At 35.5% G+C, this 16,971-nt stretch overlaps 1 protein-coding gene across 3 annotated transcripts in view; it reads right to left on the bottom strand.

Moving 5' to 3' along the window:
• Window positions 1-16,971, bottom strand: part of XPR1 (xenotropic and polytropic retrovirus receptor 1) — a 255,184-nt gene that overhangs the window by 16,576 nt on the left and 221,637 nt on the right. For all 3 annotated transcript variants that reach the window (XM_055255271.2, XM_055255272.1, XM_055255273.2), the window contains 2 exons: window positions 4,087-4,253; window positions 31-170 (listed from right to left, as the gene is read on the bottom strand). In XM_055255271.2, coding sequence (XP_055111246.1) covers window positions 31-170; window positions 4,087-4,253 — 307 coding nt within the window. The remainder of the gene's footprint in view (window positions 1-30; window positions 171-4,086; window positions 4,254-16,971) is intronic.

Genomic DNA, 16,971 nt, shown 5'->3' with positions numbered 1-16,971 from the left:
CTTTAATAAACTTTTCAGTAGTTTGCTTACCGGAAAACCTCAAGGGGGGCAAAGACAGTAGCAATGATGTCCCCAGAATGAGGCAACAAAGTTGTAGAGGTAATCGAGATTTGGATAGTCCAAGCAAAGCGCAGAATCACATCCTCTATTATGGCACAGTAGTAGTAGGCCTGAGAAATAATAAACAAATTGAGTATGTTTCCTATCACATTTCTCATAATACCAATGAGCACACGTCCTACCAACAAGACTCACATATGTCCTACGAATAAGCACAGGTTCAAGAGGAAAGTTGTATTTTATTTTGCAGGGAAGTACACATTATATTTTAGAATGATTTCTACCAATTTAGTTTTTTCTTAAATGGTAGAATATCCAGTATGAAGTATTACTGAATTTGAGTAATCATTAACAAATATATTTCACTGCCATACTGTATACCAGGCTTTCTTCTAGGGCCCAGAAATATAAGCTGGTTAAGATCCTTGATTGATTGAGATTACATTCTAACAGGTACAGTAGACTTAACACCTAGTATCAGAAAAGATTAGCAGATTTATTCACTGTGTTATTTGTACTTTTATTCTCCATTTGCCTTACCCTGTATTTGTAGAAAGTTTTGCCTTGCTTTTTGATGTGAATGAAATTAAGCTTGGATTTCACAACCGTGGTTGAATTTAAGAAATGTTCTATTTTTACATGGGGAAGATGGTGCTCAAGTAATACTTGCAGGTACTAGCACCCAGGATTTAGGAGTCCAGTCCAGTTTTAGCTACACAAAAGTCTTAAGTACACAAATTGCCAATAGAGCAGAACTATATAATTCATAGATTTGCTCATTGTTAATCTCAAGGAAATTAGCTCTTTAAATATATGTATTTAAAGAATGTGAAATTTTTGGGAAGGGGAACTACTATGTATTAAGCCATAATATTTATTTTACTTAAAAATTTTTTAAACAAAGTAATACTAGTCATTGTGAGAAAGCTATTGTAGAAAAAAAAAAAGTCCCCTGGCCACCTTCTCTTTCCATCCCTAGAGACCAAACATTTTCAAAATTTGTAGCTATTTCTTCTACTTAGCCTCCATGTATTAAAATAATATGTGTATAGTGTTATATCTTGATTACTCAATTTTAGACATTATTCACTGACTGATGATTACGATAAATTTAATGAGGATTATTATGAAGATTTTAACACATTCACATGGCTCACTGTTCCCTCTCCCATCCTCGCAATATAGTGATAATGCAATTTTTGGGTAAATCCACATTCACTTTATTTATTATTAGGCTTAATTGAAGAACTGCAATTTCACGTGCCTTTCAGAGTCAGTCTTAAGTTATTCACCACTGACCAATGTGGGAGCTGATGTCACCAAAAATGTGGTAGTCTTTTGGGAGAAATACACTTATCTTGAGGTCAAGAGACACAGAAAAGTTAAGTGTGAATATAAAGATAACAAAAATTGTTCCTGGACCTAGGATGTGGTGCTTAATATTATGCATTCCTAAGAACTGATTTTAAGAACTGTTAATCCCTAAGAACTGATTTTAAGGTTCATATACCTGTGTTCTAAATTTTTAATGAAGCTCCGCTGGATTCCACACTTTTCAAGCTGGATGAATTTTATTCCAAGTATCTGCCTTTTGTTTTAGTTTTTTGTTTTTGTTTTTGTTTTTTTTTTAAGACAGGGTCTTGCTCCACTGCCCAGGCTGGAGTACAGTGGCATGAACATAGCTCACTGCAGTCTTGAACTCCTGGGCTCAAGTGATCCTCCTGCCTCAGCATCCCGAGTAGCTGGGGCTACAGGCGTGTGCCACCACATCCAGTTATTTTTATTTTATTTTATTTTAGTAGAGTCAGTGTCTCACACTATGATGCCTAGGCTGGTCTGGAACTCAAGCAATTATTTTGTCCTGGCTTCCCAAAGTGCTGGGATTACAGGTGTGGGCCACGTCTGGCCAGTATTTTTTAAAATTAAAGGAATGTGGTGATCCAGCAGAACGTCTTTCTTATAAGTTTGCAAATTATAATGTAGAAAGTATTTATTTAGTTTTTTAGAGTCATGAAAATATGTAACAACAAAGAAACAGAGTGAAAAATTATATTCACTAATTTTATTACCTAGAAATCACTATGTTAGAACTATTTAAAAGGGGGAATGGATCAACATTTATATAAAGATACAAACAATTTATCTAAGCAATTACCATAATAAGAAACAAATGTTTTGGGAGCCCAAGGCAGGCGGATCACAAGGTCAGGAGATCGAGACCACCCTGGCTAACACGGTGAAACCCCATCTCTACTAAAACTACAAAAAATTAACCGGACGTGGTGGCAGGCGCCTGTGCCTAGCTACTCGGGAGGCTGAGGCAGGAGAATGGCGTGAACCTGGGAGGTGGAGCTGGCAGTGAGCCGAGATCGCGCCACTGCACTCTAGCCTGGGTGACAGAGCAAGACTCCGTCTCAAAAAAAAAAAAAAGGAAAAAAAAAAAAGAAATAAATGTTTTATAGCTCTCAGAGGGCAAGAACAATGTAAACAGAAATAAAACACACATATTTGGTGAGCACAAAAGGGGCCATTTTTAACTGAGCTCCTATCTACTCCCTGATTATTAATTTTCTTTTCAAATTAGATTTATAAAAATATGTCTAATATCTTGGTTATATATTCTAATTTTTCACATCGGGGTATTGCTATAGTTTAGGTAAAAAAGATCACTGTCAACAACTGTCCCCTTTTCCCCTTTATCTGTTCATCTGAAGTTACTCTACATATCATTCTTTGAATTCACCATTCCTCACACCTGAAAATGGCCTTCCCTACTTACTAATTGAATATTACACATCCATACACTTTTCTAAATACAATTTTAAGGTACTGGTGACATGCTGATTCAGTATAAAATGTTAGTGACCTAATCTACACTTCCCTCTCCATCACAGAATTTTAGACTGGGAAAAGATCAAGAGATAATCTAGTTTAACATACTTACCTCATAAACAAGAATCCGCTATAGTCTGGTTGCAGACAATTATATAGCTAGCTAGTGAAAGAGTTGGGATTAGAATTCACATTCACATTCAGGATTACCATTTCATTGTTTAATTTCTTTCAAGGTCTAATCATGGTATTTATCCTTTACTAAAATATCTGAGTATAGATATTCTTGATTTTTTGACTTTTTAATTCAGCCCCTCGTCTTTTTATTAATACATAGATAAAATCCTAAAATAATTCCTAAAGAATTATTCCTAAAGAATTATCTATATTTTCTGATTGAAATGGCACTTGATTTTAACAAACATTAGATGAAATAAATGAAAGGAGAAGTCTTCTTGATGCAATCAAGCAGAGTCAGCCACTCCTTCTCCTTTGTCTTTTCATAACACTTTTCATTTAGTCAAGTATTTATTCATTCATCCCAGAAACATTAAGTCTACTATATACCAGGGAGTCAAGTATTTATTCATTCATCCCAGAAACATTAAGTCTACTATATACCAGGGATTATGCTGGGAAGTGAAGAATATGGACACCTAAGCACATTATTATAATACAATGTGATAACTGCTATAATGGTAGTTTATATAGGGTAAAAAAATATTAAGATGAATAGCTGACTATGCTAGGAAAAATAAAGAAAGGCTTCTTGGAGAAAGTAACACTTAAACTGACTTTTAAAGAGGAGGAACAGGTGTTTACAAAGCAGACAAGAGAGAGAGTGTTTCAGACTGAGGGCATTCCATGTTCAAAAACAAATCTACACTACAGTAAGGTATTTATTCTTCTATTCCAGTCTTTATCACATTGTATTGCAATTTGTTTACTTATCTGAACATAGTTTATGGCTTTCCTTGAGAACGAGAATTTTACTTTGTTTTTATTTCCTATAGTACCTAGCGTATAGTAAACATTTCATACATTTTTGCTGACCGAATGAATTAGTATCTTTGTTAATTATTTTTCTAATTATATTAGAGTAATATAATTAGAGGTTGGGTCTGTACTGCAACAGGATTAGCTAGTGGTATACCTAAGTTTGTTCTTTTAAACAAACACACTCTTTATACATACTTTTTGGGGGTATACAATCTCTTCCCGGAGGAAAGTGTTCTCTCCAGCATTCTTATCAAAGAGACCCCAGTCCATCTTGAGATCCCAGATGAGGGTATAGCAGGAACTGATGATATAAAAGACAATCCACAGGTAAAAGAACACCATAGTGTCCGAGTGACCTCGTTCTGAAGAAAGAAGAGGGAAAGAGAAAAAAGAAAATTACTACATTTAAGTAAAATTTTTCATTAAATAACACTAATTAAAACAGATTCTTAAAATAGCTCCATAAGAAAGCAAAGCTTTAAACAAATCCTAGGAAGATCACTGTCTAACAAAGGTTAAATAATAAATATGATTTCCCTGAGGTCCAAAGCAATCATCAAACATTTATTGAATACATAACACTTGCACAAATGTATAAAAGTTTTGGAGGCTCTATGCTGAATACATAAAAATCTGTATAATTGCAATGAAGGCGTCAAATGTTACAAAAGATGCAATTTTAACTTTTGCCATCAGGTGGCAGCCTAGTGCAAAATATGAAAAAGATTCCTGAAACACTACTAACAAGGAATGTGCATTTGCTTCAAGAAATTCTTGGATTGTTTTTACTTTAGAACATTTCCTTCATACACTTAGATGTTGTCCATACTTATCGTGATGGCAACCAGATAATTCTAAGTCTAGATAAAATATCCGAAAACAACAGATTGATAAGGATTTTACCCTTAAGGATATGTATGAAAGCAAATTTCTCTCAAGTCACAAAGCAAAGTATGATATTTTAGCCTTTCTTAGAGGGTGTTTATTGATACAAAGGCCTAATTTGCTGGGAACACTATAAAGTAACTTTTGGCTTTATGCTGAAAATACTTATTATAAGGCACACTAAATGAGAATAATGATTCACAAATATAGTTATACAATTTAATCATTTCTGCTTCATATACTATCTAATGAAATTCTTCTTTGGTAAGCTCTAGAGTCCATTGTGAAATGTCTCTAGGTGTGCTATAGGTATATAACTACTAATATGGTTCTGCATCACCAGGAAAAAAAGGCGTACAAATCTAATTCAAAAAAGTTTAAATTTTGGTCAGTTTCTCAAAGATACAGAAAGCAAAGGATATATCATACATCGTTCATAATTTTTTTCTGTTAAAATAAGGAAGTGTTTATTAACCACTTTCAGGTTACATTAATGTGTTAAGTACAGTATGGTTTAAAGGCACCCCTTAGAAGTTTATAATCTAGAGAGTGAAACAGACATTTGTTATAAATTGATAAATTTGAGCTCAAAATGAAATATAAACAAAGGGCTATGAGAGCACCACGGCAAATGGGAATGTTTCCAACAGTAGGAAGTAAGAGAAAGCAGCATTTGAATTATTTCTAGAAGGATAAATAAATAGTATTGCAAAAGTCAGGCAGATAAGGTGAGGTCATTCAAGGCTGAAGGAAGATACTGAGAAGGCAGATAATGAGAAGGTGGGGAAGTACAGGTGTGTTTGAGATGTTACAAGTTATCTACATCTAGTGTAGGTGACATATAGAGGATGTGAGAGAAATGATATGATTTAAAATGAGGCTGAAAAAGACTCATCTGGGTCTGACTGTGGAACACCTTCATGGGCTTTAGGATCAGATGTGTATTTTAGAAAAACAACTGGTTGGCAAATTACTTGCAATCAATTAGTTAAAAAAAAATAGATGCCTTGGAGCTTCAGTGTTGTGTGAACATCAGTTCTCATCAGCTCATGAGAGCCAATTGTTAAATTTTCAGAAACTCTGGAAGCTGGTTGTCAAACTCAGTCATTATTAAAAATTAACTTACATAACTTCATAGTTATATTAAAACAAAGGTAACACATACTCAAAATTCATTACTTTTTAATTATTTTATTAATTTTTGCTTTTATTCTCAAGGTTGTATATGTTTATTGTACTTGTATGATGGAAATACTGTATAATGCTGCGCTACTATACATCTTTTCCTCACTCCACATTCAGTGTTATCATCTTAGTAGCTTGAAATTGGCTATAGTGGAAGTATTTACACCGTTGAAATCAGCAAACACTATGAATCAATGTCCCTTACCCCCACTCCCACCCAAGAGCTGGTTTGTTGAACATATATACTAGCACATCACTGTTTAGCTGCTTCCAGTGGTAGGGAAAGAAATTGGTATTTTTTTTAAATGGTCCACATGTGATTCTCATGAATAGCCCAGCTTTGATATAATCACATTTTCACATTTAAACTATTTCCACAAAAATTTTTCTTCATCAAAAACAAATTGAGCTGAATATTTATACTACAACATTATGTCATAAATTATCAACTTAAAATGCCTAAAAAATTATTTACTTATTATCTAGGCATAGTTTGTGTGTTCTGACGTGTATTTATTTCATTCTATGTGCAGATATAGGGTCTAGCTGAGAAGTGTCATTCAATAATTCACATCATGGCTACATTAAAAAAGATACTACGATTCATCTACTAAGGTTCGCAAAGAATAAAGCAAATTCAGCAACTTAGTAAAATTCACTCCTCATATTTTCAAAACAAGATCAACACTGAGAGATAAAAAGACAAGGAACTTAACTGTTATTTATATTTACAACACTTAAAAAAACTGAATGTGAGGTATGTGCCAGGTATTTTACAAATATTGTCTCACTTAATTTTCCTAATAATAAGCCATCGTTTTGTCTGCTAGTAAAAGGACGTAAGAACAGAGTAATAGATACATTCAGTAGGAGGTAACAAAATGAGTATTTCTCAAGTAAGTATAGGTGATATGGAGTCTTATTACAGAAAGCTGATTTTCTTTCTTATTACTGAAGAAATAATCAAGTGTAAATTATTACATAAAAGGAGATTGTGGAGAGGAGTAAAAATGTTACATGAAAAAGGAATTAATAATGAAACTAAAAGCAATGTGCTAATTTTCTGGTATTTCTCCTAGATTTTAAGTGTAAGTCTTATCCTTAGAGTGTGATTCTTACAGTGGTACAATGGATCTGGTGTTTCTCTTTTGCAAGCCCATGTTACTTTTTTTTTTTTTTTGTCACATCCTGCTCATTTTGACAAATGCAGAGTCATGTACCCATCACTGCAATCAAGACACAGACCATTTCCATAACTCCAAAGAATTCCCACACACTCCATTGTAGCCCCACAGACAACCACCAGTCTGTGTTCTCTTCTGGTAGTTTTGCCTTTTTGAGACAGTCACATAAAATGGAACCACTTAGTATATAGCATTTTGAGTCTGGTTGTTTTCACTTAACATATTAAAGATTCATCCATGTTGTTGCATGTATCAGTGGCTTATTTCTTTTTCTTGCCAAATTGTATTACTTTGTAAGGATGTATACAAATTGTTTATCCATTTACTTGTTGATCAACATACAGACTGTTTTCAGATTTTGACAATTCCAAAAAAGTCACTTTACAAATATTCATACACAAGACTTTATGTAATATGCTTTCATTTCCCTTGGATAGGAGTGAGACTGTTGGGTTGTATGGTAAGTGGATGTTTAACTTTATGAAAATCTTTCAAACTGTTTTAAAGAGTTATTGTACAATTTTGCATTTTCACCAACAATGTAAGAGAAATTTAGTTCCTCTTCTTCTTCAACAGTATTTGATACTGTCATTAAAAAAAATTTAGCCATTCTAATAGACATGTTGTATGTAGTATCTAGTTGTGATATTAATCTTTACTCCTCTGATGACTAGTGATGTCAGGCATCTTTTTATGTGTTTAATTGTCATATGTGTATCTTTTTTGGTGACGGATTTGGTAAAATATTTGGCCAAAAATTTTGAGGGGGAATTTCTTGTTTTATTATTGTATTGTCTGAAATTTTAAAATTTATTCTGTATTCCAGTTCTCTTTCTGATAGGTTTCCTGCAAATATTTTCTGTTAATGTGTGACTTGTCTTTTCTTTTTCCAAATAACATTTTTGAATGTGGTTATTCACAAGTTTAAAATTTTGATTAAGACAATTTTTATTAAAAACCATTTAAAAGTATCTTTCTTTTCTAAATCACGCTTTAATTTTTTATATTAGAAGTCCATATCATTTCTATGCAATTTCTATGAAACATACATGAAGACTTACTGACTTTTAAATAAATATTCTTATAGAATATTTCAGAGTAAGTAATGTTTTAGCTGATGAACTTCTTCAAACAATGATTAGCATACACTTGGTCTACAAATGCTACATTTTGGTCTCATTTTAATTACTACCATTATTTGATCTTTCCCATCTCTCAAGTGAAGAATGCCTCTCTCCCTGAAATCATCTGCCTTCATTGGTATTCAGGAGATGTCCTGGAAAGATAGTATCACTTTAGGCAAGCAATTACATCTTATTCTCTCTTGGCTAACCCTGGTAGCACACTTTAGTGATGTTCAGAATCACAGAAAATCAAGTCATTGCTATTCTACTCTAAGCTTCTATCCATTATACACCTGCCACATTCGAAGCATAATTCATATTGGACATATTTATGGCAATGGTATCCATGAATTTAAAACAAATAAAAACAAAAATAAATTTCTCACAGTTTTGTACCCACAGCCATTGTGTGAATGATTAAAAAAGAAAAAAGGAAAAGGACTAAAATACTAAAGAGACAATGTGGGAATGATTTTTTAAAAAGAGAAGTAAAAGTACTAAAGAGAGAAATCAGAAAAATTACATATGGAAATCAACCTGAATCATGTTTCAGGGTGGATATTTCAAAAATGAAAAATATGGCACCATGTGAAGAGAGAAATGGAACGGTTTTCTGTTCACCTAAAACCTTTCTCTTCTGGTAATAATTTACTAGTTTGAAATAAAGTAAGAAAACACAACAGACTGGACCTAGTTTTCAAAGCCCAAACCTATAAAGGTAAACTGAATTATGACTGAGTTTAGGATCTAGCAAATCCTGGATCTATTTCTACTACCAAAGGAAAGAAAAATCAAACCTTTGAATTGTGAGATTAATATTGTTCCCCAAAAAATGAACAAATATAGATATTCCCCTCATCTTTAGTGTGTTTTAGTTACATGTGAGATCACATGTATTAATCCCTCAGGTGATTATCATCTTTATCCTTAGGGCAGACAAGACAGACACTATTATTCCCATTTTATAGTTAAGGAAACTGAAGTTGAGGGAGATAGTTAATAAATGGAAAGATAACTAGATTTAAAGTTAGGAGACCTGGGTTTGAATACAGACTGCCTCTTCCAAGCTTCGTGGTTATAGAAAATTCACACTCTTAAAATGATCGAGACAAAAAAAGGAACTCATAAGGCCTAAGGCTAAATGGGGGAACCAGAAAGAGGAATCCTCATCCAAGGAACATTTTGTACTAGACAGCATTGCTTCTCCAAGTCCATCTCAACTTTAAAACGAAAAAAGCAGTTTCATAAAACCATGAAGTAACATTACAAAATTTCTAACATAGTGTGGAAAAATAGAATTTAAAAGTTATTACATATATTATTGCTTATTTCATACTGTATATAAAATTATGTTTATGGGAAAAAAACAGAAGTGGTTATCTCAGATGAGGGAAGTAAGATTAAGGAAGAAAGTGGGCTGAGGAAAATAATTGTTATTAGGGTGGTGATACAAATGATTTAAATAAGACTTTAATTTTGCTATATTTTTGTTTGTTTTTGTTTTGAGATGGAGTTTCGCTCTCGTTGCCCACACTGGAGTGCAATGGTGCAATCTAGGCTCACCGAAACCTCCGCCTCCTGGTTCAAGCGATTCTCCTGCCTCAGCTTCCTGAGTAGCTGGGACTGCAGGCATGTGCCACCATGCCTGGATAATTTTGTATTTTTAGTAGAGACAGGGTTTCTCCATGTTGGCCAGGCTGGTCTCAAACTCCCAATCTCAGGTGATCTGCCTGCCTTGGCCTATCGAAGTGCTGGGATTACAGGTGTGAGCCACCACACCCGGCCACTATATTGTTTTTATAATAAAAATAGTACATAGGAATTTCTTTACTAATTCAAGAACTGTTTACTACTGAGTATATACTATAACTTGCATTATTTATTGTATAACTAGAATACTAAAGACTAACTCCAAAAAAAATCTGCTTGCTTATATATTCAGCAAACAAATACTGAATGTCTACCGGGTAACCTAACTAGGTACATTCCAGGGAATGAGAGTGCACTGAAGAACTACTAAGGGCTAAGTCTAAAAGAGGAGAGAAAATGTAGTAAAAAATACAATGTGTAGGTACAGTTGTGGAACTGTGCATAGAAAAGGAATCAATAACCCAGGAGGGGAAATAGCCAGGAAAATCTTCCTGAAGGAGGTACTACTTGAGCTGAATCATGAAAGGACTTGAGTTAAACAGGTTTATGGGGCAGAGAGAACCATTTCAAGCAGAATAGAAACCATTCATTCAGTAAAGAGTACCTGCACATGCCAGATATTATTCTAGGTACCAGGTACACAACACTGAATCTTATTTACTAATGGTCAGACAAATTTCCTGCCTCAGTAAAGCCTCCTATTTCGTATGGGTAGACAATGATCAGATAGATAAGTAAAGAAGATGATTCACACAGTGAAAAATACCATGAAGAAAACAGAACAGGATGATATGACAAAATTCCTTCAGACAGTATTCAGGCAGAAATAGCATTCAGGCAAAGAAGGTTTCTTAAGTTGGGACTTGGGTACTGAGAAGGAACCAGCCACATGAAAAGCTGGAGAAAGAGTATACGTAATACTAAAATTTCTAGTAACCATATTCAAAAAGGTGGAAACAGGTAAAATTAATAATATATTTTATGTAATTTATACCTAAAATGTTATCACTTTTATATTTAATATATAGTCAAAATAAAATTGATATCCTTCATAGTTTTTTGTTTCAAACTAAGTCTTCAAGATCCAGTTTGTAATACTTAACGGCATATTTCGATTTAGATTAGGCACATTTCAAACGCTCGACAGACTGATGTAGCTGGTAGTTATATTATGCAAAACAGTGTGGTTCTAGGTATCTTTGGGGAGATGAGTTTGAGGTGTAAAGACTGAAAGCAGTGTATTAATAAGGCTGTGGCAACAGCCCAGTGAGAAACAATGAGGATTAGAATTGAGTATAAATTTAAGGAACAGGGAGGTAAGGCAAAAATTAAGAAATATTTAGGAATTAAAATCGGCAGGACTTGGTAACTTGGTAAATTTTGAAGGTGAGATAAAGGATACAGTCAAAAATAACTCCTAGTTTTTAACCTGGGTGAGTGGGATGGTGCCATAAACTAGGTTAGACATGGGGCTTGAAGCACGCTTAGGAAAAAAAATGAGTTTAGTTTTTGACGTGTTGACTTTAAGGTACTTATGAAACATCAAGGTGGAGGATGCCCAGGAAACAACTGGAAAAAACTAAAAAGCTTCAGATACAGACTGGGGAGTCACACAGACAGTGGCTGGAACCATCAAAATAATTTAGAAGCTCCTTCTATGAAAAGGACAGGCTACAATGAGAAATAAGTCTTCCATCTATAAGGGGAATCACACTGCATTTGACTACACTTGGTTGAGTTTCAGTTTTTTTTTTTTAATACCAAAGACTCAAAGAGATAAGAACTCTCTGAAATGTTACAGAGCTTCTCTTTATCTCTTAAAAAATTTAAATTCTAATTCCATGTTTGTTTACATTTCAAGGTTTCTAAATACGTTTTAATTAGAGTTGTTGCAGTTATAGGAATGGAGACAGTAAAGAATAAGAATAGACAGATTACTGTTTTGAGATGTAGGATAGAGAAAAGGAAAAAGACTAGACCAGATGGCTTAATGAGGTAAGGGAAATCTTTTTAGAGTGGGGGACTCTTAAGCATATACACAGGCTAGAAGGAAGGAGCCAGTGATGACAAACAGTTTGAAGATTTGGGAAAAACAAGGGACAACTGCCAGAGCTAGATCCTGGGATAAGAGGAAATGAGAGCAGCGCACAGGAGGAAGGACACCTTGTAACTTTAGACTGGGGAAAATACAGTGAGAAGGGGTTTAGATTAAATAAGTATGTAGGGAGAAGGTAGCTGAAGGAAAATGATTCCTCATAGGCTCAATTTTCTCAAGCTAGTAGGAGACAAGGTGGTCTGTAAGAATAAAGAGGAAAAGGCTGAGTTAGGAGCTTGAGAAAAGCACTGAAAGTTATAGTAAAACCCCACCCCCCTTTTTTTTTGAGACACAGTCTCGCTCTGTCGCCAGGCTGGAGTGCAGTGGCACGATCTTGGCTCACTGCAACCTCTACCTCCTGGGTTAAGTGATTCTTCTGCCTCAGCCTCCCAAGTAGCTGGGACTACAGGCACACACCACCACACCCAGCTAATTTTTGTATTTTTAGTAGAGACGAGGTTTCACCATGTTGGCCAGGCCGGTCTCGATCTCCTGATCTCGTAATCTGCCCTCCTGGGCCTCCCAAAGTGCTGGGATTACAGGTGTGAGCCACTGTGCCCAGCCGTAAAAACCCCTTTTCAAGTTAACATTTTTGAGATAAAAAATTTAATAATTTAAGTTAACAAAGGACAAAATACATTAAAGTTTAGAAAAAGGTTAATCTCTCCTTCCTATGATGTTCTTTTCTTTTCTTTTTTTTTTTTTTTTTTTTTGAGACGGAGTCTCGCTCTGTCACCCAGGCTGGAGTGCAGTGGCGCAATCTCGGCTCACTGCAAGCTCCGCCTCCCGGGTTCACGCCATTCTCCTGCCTCAGCCTCTCCGAGTAGCTGGGACTACAGGCGCCCACCACCACGCCCGGCTAATTTTTTGTATTTTTAGTAGAGACGGGGTTTCACCGTGGTCTCGATCTCCTGACCTCGTGATCCTCCCGCCTCGGCCTCCCAAAGTGCTGGGATTACAAGCGTGAGCCACCGCGCCCGGCCTAAAACATTTTGCTTGTGCTTATACTGTCTTTCATTCTGTATATACACATATTTTTTTCTTTCCTGTAATATTGTATTCTATCTAGCATTGTGAAAAGAATTTAACTTTAGAGTACAGCAAATTGAATATACATTTGTCTTTTCCATTAAATTGTAATGTCTTTCACAGCAAGATCTCACATCAGCATTTTTCTAGGGCCCATGTACCATGCTGGACATAGTAGGGGCTTAATCAATATTTGCCAAATTGAATTGAGGGTAAGGGCTGTGTTTCACTCATTTTTGTATTTTCTGCACAATGCTTTACCTTCCAACAAATACTTGGGAAAGGCAACATAGTCTCTGGGCAGCCTACACATATAATGTATCCCTGAAAATACCTATTAAGTTTGCAGCTCCTAGGCTTTACAGGCTAAATGAAATAGACAGCTGTGGCAGAGAAAACTTTAAAACCAGATTCTAAGGCTTTGACAAAGGCAGGGGGTCAGTCACACCTCAACATTCCCTTATCTCATTATCAGCTGCCAAGACTTTCTTTCCTATAATTAAACAGAAACCAGTCCCTAAAAACAATGTGTGGAAGATTTCTTCCCCAACCTCAACAGACCATCTGACACTGTGGCCAAACTCCCCTCCCTTATCGTGCTTTTGCCACGATAGGTGACTAGCCTTACAAAGCATTCCTTTTTGATAAATGACTGCTGATCACAGACTCGTTCTGGCTGGTCCACAGAGACTGAGCACAAGATGCCTCTGTGCTCTGCTCTGTGTTTCTCCTTTTGACACAAAGAGCCAAATTTCACTTCACTTTAATGTTAACTGCCTACTCCAAAGTGAACATGGGACATATATAACATATATGTTTACTTACCACACATTTGGTTTCCCTCATAAATATTCATAAATTCTCCTATAAGCTGCTAAATATGTATGTGGAGCTAACCCCACTGGGGATAAATTCCAACCTCTCCCCTTCGTAACTGAAGCCTATGTATTTGGTTTTGGCTGGAGGCTTCGTTTCCTGACCTGCAGATTGTAATCCTTTACAGGAAATAAAGCTTTCATTTTGCTTCCTCTGCCGGTCTCATGGTCTTTTGTTAATATGTTGAATGTGAAAAAGTTAAGCAACAGACTTATAATGAGGATAATTTCCTGAGAGCTAAAAACAGATAAAGCAAAACCCCCTATTAAACTTTCCTTGCCTTTTAGATACAACCTTTAATGGCATTGTTCTAACATTTTGTAGACAACATTTTTTTCTTTACAACAAAACACAGCTACTTTTAATTCAATGAATGTCACAACGATGTTTAAAAGTTGCTGCTTTCTGCATGCCTAATAATTCCCATAGCTGTTTTAACTGTATTACACTTATGAGACATTAAAAAAATTGTGTGTAATATCACTACAGATAATTCCCACTCATTTCAAAAAAAAACGAACAAAATACAACAAAATACAAAGAAAAAAAAAAAAACAACCACATGAATGCACTATTATTTGTGCCACAGAAGGTAAGGCTGCCAAAGCTCTCAGTTAGCAGCTAGCAATACTATGCAAAAGCAGGAAATGTTCTCAATCCAAAGGATAATTAAGAGGTAGGTGTGTGTGTGTGTGTGTGTGTGTGTGTGTGTGTCTACAGTCTAATAACAAAATACCCAAACTGTCCAGTTTTCAATAAAAAAGTCACTAGTCATACGAAGAACAAGGAAGATCTCAAACTTAATGAAAAGACAATCAAAGATGTCAAAACTGAGATAGAGATGTTGGAATTACTGGACAAAGATCTCACAGCGGCTATGATAAAAATGCCTTAGCAAAGAAACAGAGTCTCACCAAAGCTATAGGAAACACAAAGAAGAACCAAATAGAAGTATTAGAAGCCAAAAATACAATAACTGAAATAAAACTCACTGTTAACAGAATAATAGAAGGGACAGAGGAAAGAACTGGCAACTGAAAGATAGAATAGAAATTTCCTAACCTGTACAAGAAAGAAAACAGGTTGAATTTAAAAAATGAAAAGAGGCCGAGCGCAGTGGCTCATGCCTATAATCCCAGTAATTTGGGAGGCCGAGGCGGGTGGAAAACTTGAGGTCAGGAGTTTAAGACCAGCTTGGCTAACATGGCGAAAACCCGTCTCTTCTAAAAATACAAAAATTAACTGGGCTGGTGTGCGCCTCTAATTTCAGCTACTTGGGAGGCTGAGGCATGAGAATTGCTTGAACCCAGCCGGTGGAGGTTGCAGTGAGCTGAGATTGCACCATTGCAATCTGTGGGGGATACATTCCAAAACCCCTAGTTGGTGCCTGAAACCATGGATAGTACTGCTATGATAAAGTTTAATCTATAAATTAAGCACAGTAAGAGACTAACAACAATAATAATAAAGTAGAACAATCATAATATACTGTAATAAGTTATGTGGAAGGCTGGACGCGGTGGCTCACACCTGTAATCCCAACATTTTGGGAGGCCAAGGTGAGAGGATTGCTTCAGTCCAGGAGTTGGAGACCTCACCTTTACAAAAAAAAATAAACAAAATTAGCCCAGTGTGGTAGCACACACCTGTAGTCCTAGCTACTCAGGAGGCTGAGGTTAGAGGGCTGCATGAGCCCAAGAGGTCAAGGCTGCAGTGAGCTGAGATTACACCATTGCACTCCCGCCTGGGTGACAGAGTGAGACCTTGTTTCAAAAGACAAAACGAAAACCATAAAAGTTATGCAACTGTGGTCTCTTTCTCTCTCAAAAATGCATGAAGTTTTCAGACTGTGGTTGACCATGGATAAGTAAAACTGCAGAAAGTGAAGGTATGGATAGGGTCGGGGGGAATACTGTGCAAAAAAGGCAACAGGAGGGATCCTTGTGGTGATGGAAATGTTCTGTATCTTGACTGTATGAATGTCAATATTCTGGTTGTGATATTGTACTATATGTTTGTAAAATGTTACCACTGGGGAAACTATGCAAAGGGTATATGGGATCTCTCTGTATTACTTCTTGCAACGCATGTGATTCTACAATTATCTCAAAACAAAATGTTTAATTAAAAAAAAACCGCAAAACTTGATTTTTCCTCAAAACCTTCACTGAGTTAACCACTTCCTCTTTGAAACCACCTTATACCCTATACAACACTGATAATATATTATTATCGCACTTCCATGTTCTATTGTAATTAGTCTATCTCCCTTACCAAACTGTGAGCTCCAAGAGGAGGTTTTAAAGGCAAGATTTGTTTTGTTCATCTATGTATGCATACATAGTAGTGCCTGATACACTGAAGATGTTTTGTAAATGTTTGTTGAATAAAACTGGATGTGACAGATGTATCAAGAAGGTAATTCGATTATTAAACTATTTATATTCAATTTATTATCCATATAGATCCTTATTTACTGGCTCCTCAATAACAAAATTATCTCTTCAGTGATTATAAAAGCATCAATGACACCATTTAGGACTTCCTTTCTTGACAGAATTTAGCAACTTTTCTTCTGCTGTATCAGATACCCCTTCCCAGAACAGGTCATCAGAACCTCTTCCAATATCTTTCTTATGTATGTGTATCTAGGCTTATTTTTAAAAATCCCTTTCTGTCGCACATTTGATCAATAGCCTTGGAAACATTCTTGTAGTAGGTTATTGCTGTAAGGAAAGGTTAAGACTTTGGAATAAGCAAAAATAATTACTATGTACTAAAGTGGAAAATTATGCATTGTTTACATAATACCTTTCTAGGTTATGTTTCTATGGAGTTTGTGCCTTTTCTGGTCTTGGAGTTATTTTATAATTCTGTATAAATTGTGGATAAATGCAAACAATTCTGTCTATAGGCACAAAAATAAATTCTGTCTGATGGAGGTCCAACAGATCCCATCTTACCCTCTACTCCTCCACCACATCCCACCTCCAGTAGAAAAGCAAGTTTTGTGTCCATTTGTAAATGGATATCAGCATTCCTTTACTCCATA

The sequence above is a fragment of the Symphalangus syndactylus genome, chromosome 12, assembly GCF_028878055.3.
Source record: "Symphalangus syndactylus isolate Jambi chromosome 12, NHGRI_mSymSyn1-v2.1_pri, whole genome shotgun sequence".
NCBI classification, from domain to species: domain Eukaryota; kingdom Metazoa; phylum Chordata; class Mammalia; order Primates; family Hylobatidae; genus Symphalangus; species Symphalangus syndactylus.
The sequence above is the reverse complement of the archived record's forward strand: the minus strand, read 5'-3'. Positions and strand labels throughout refer to the sequence as shown.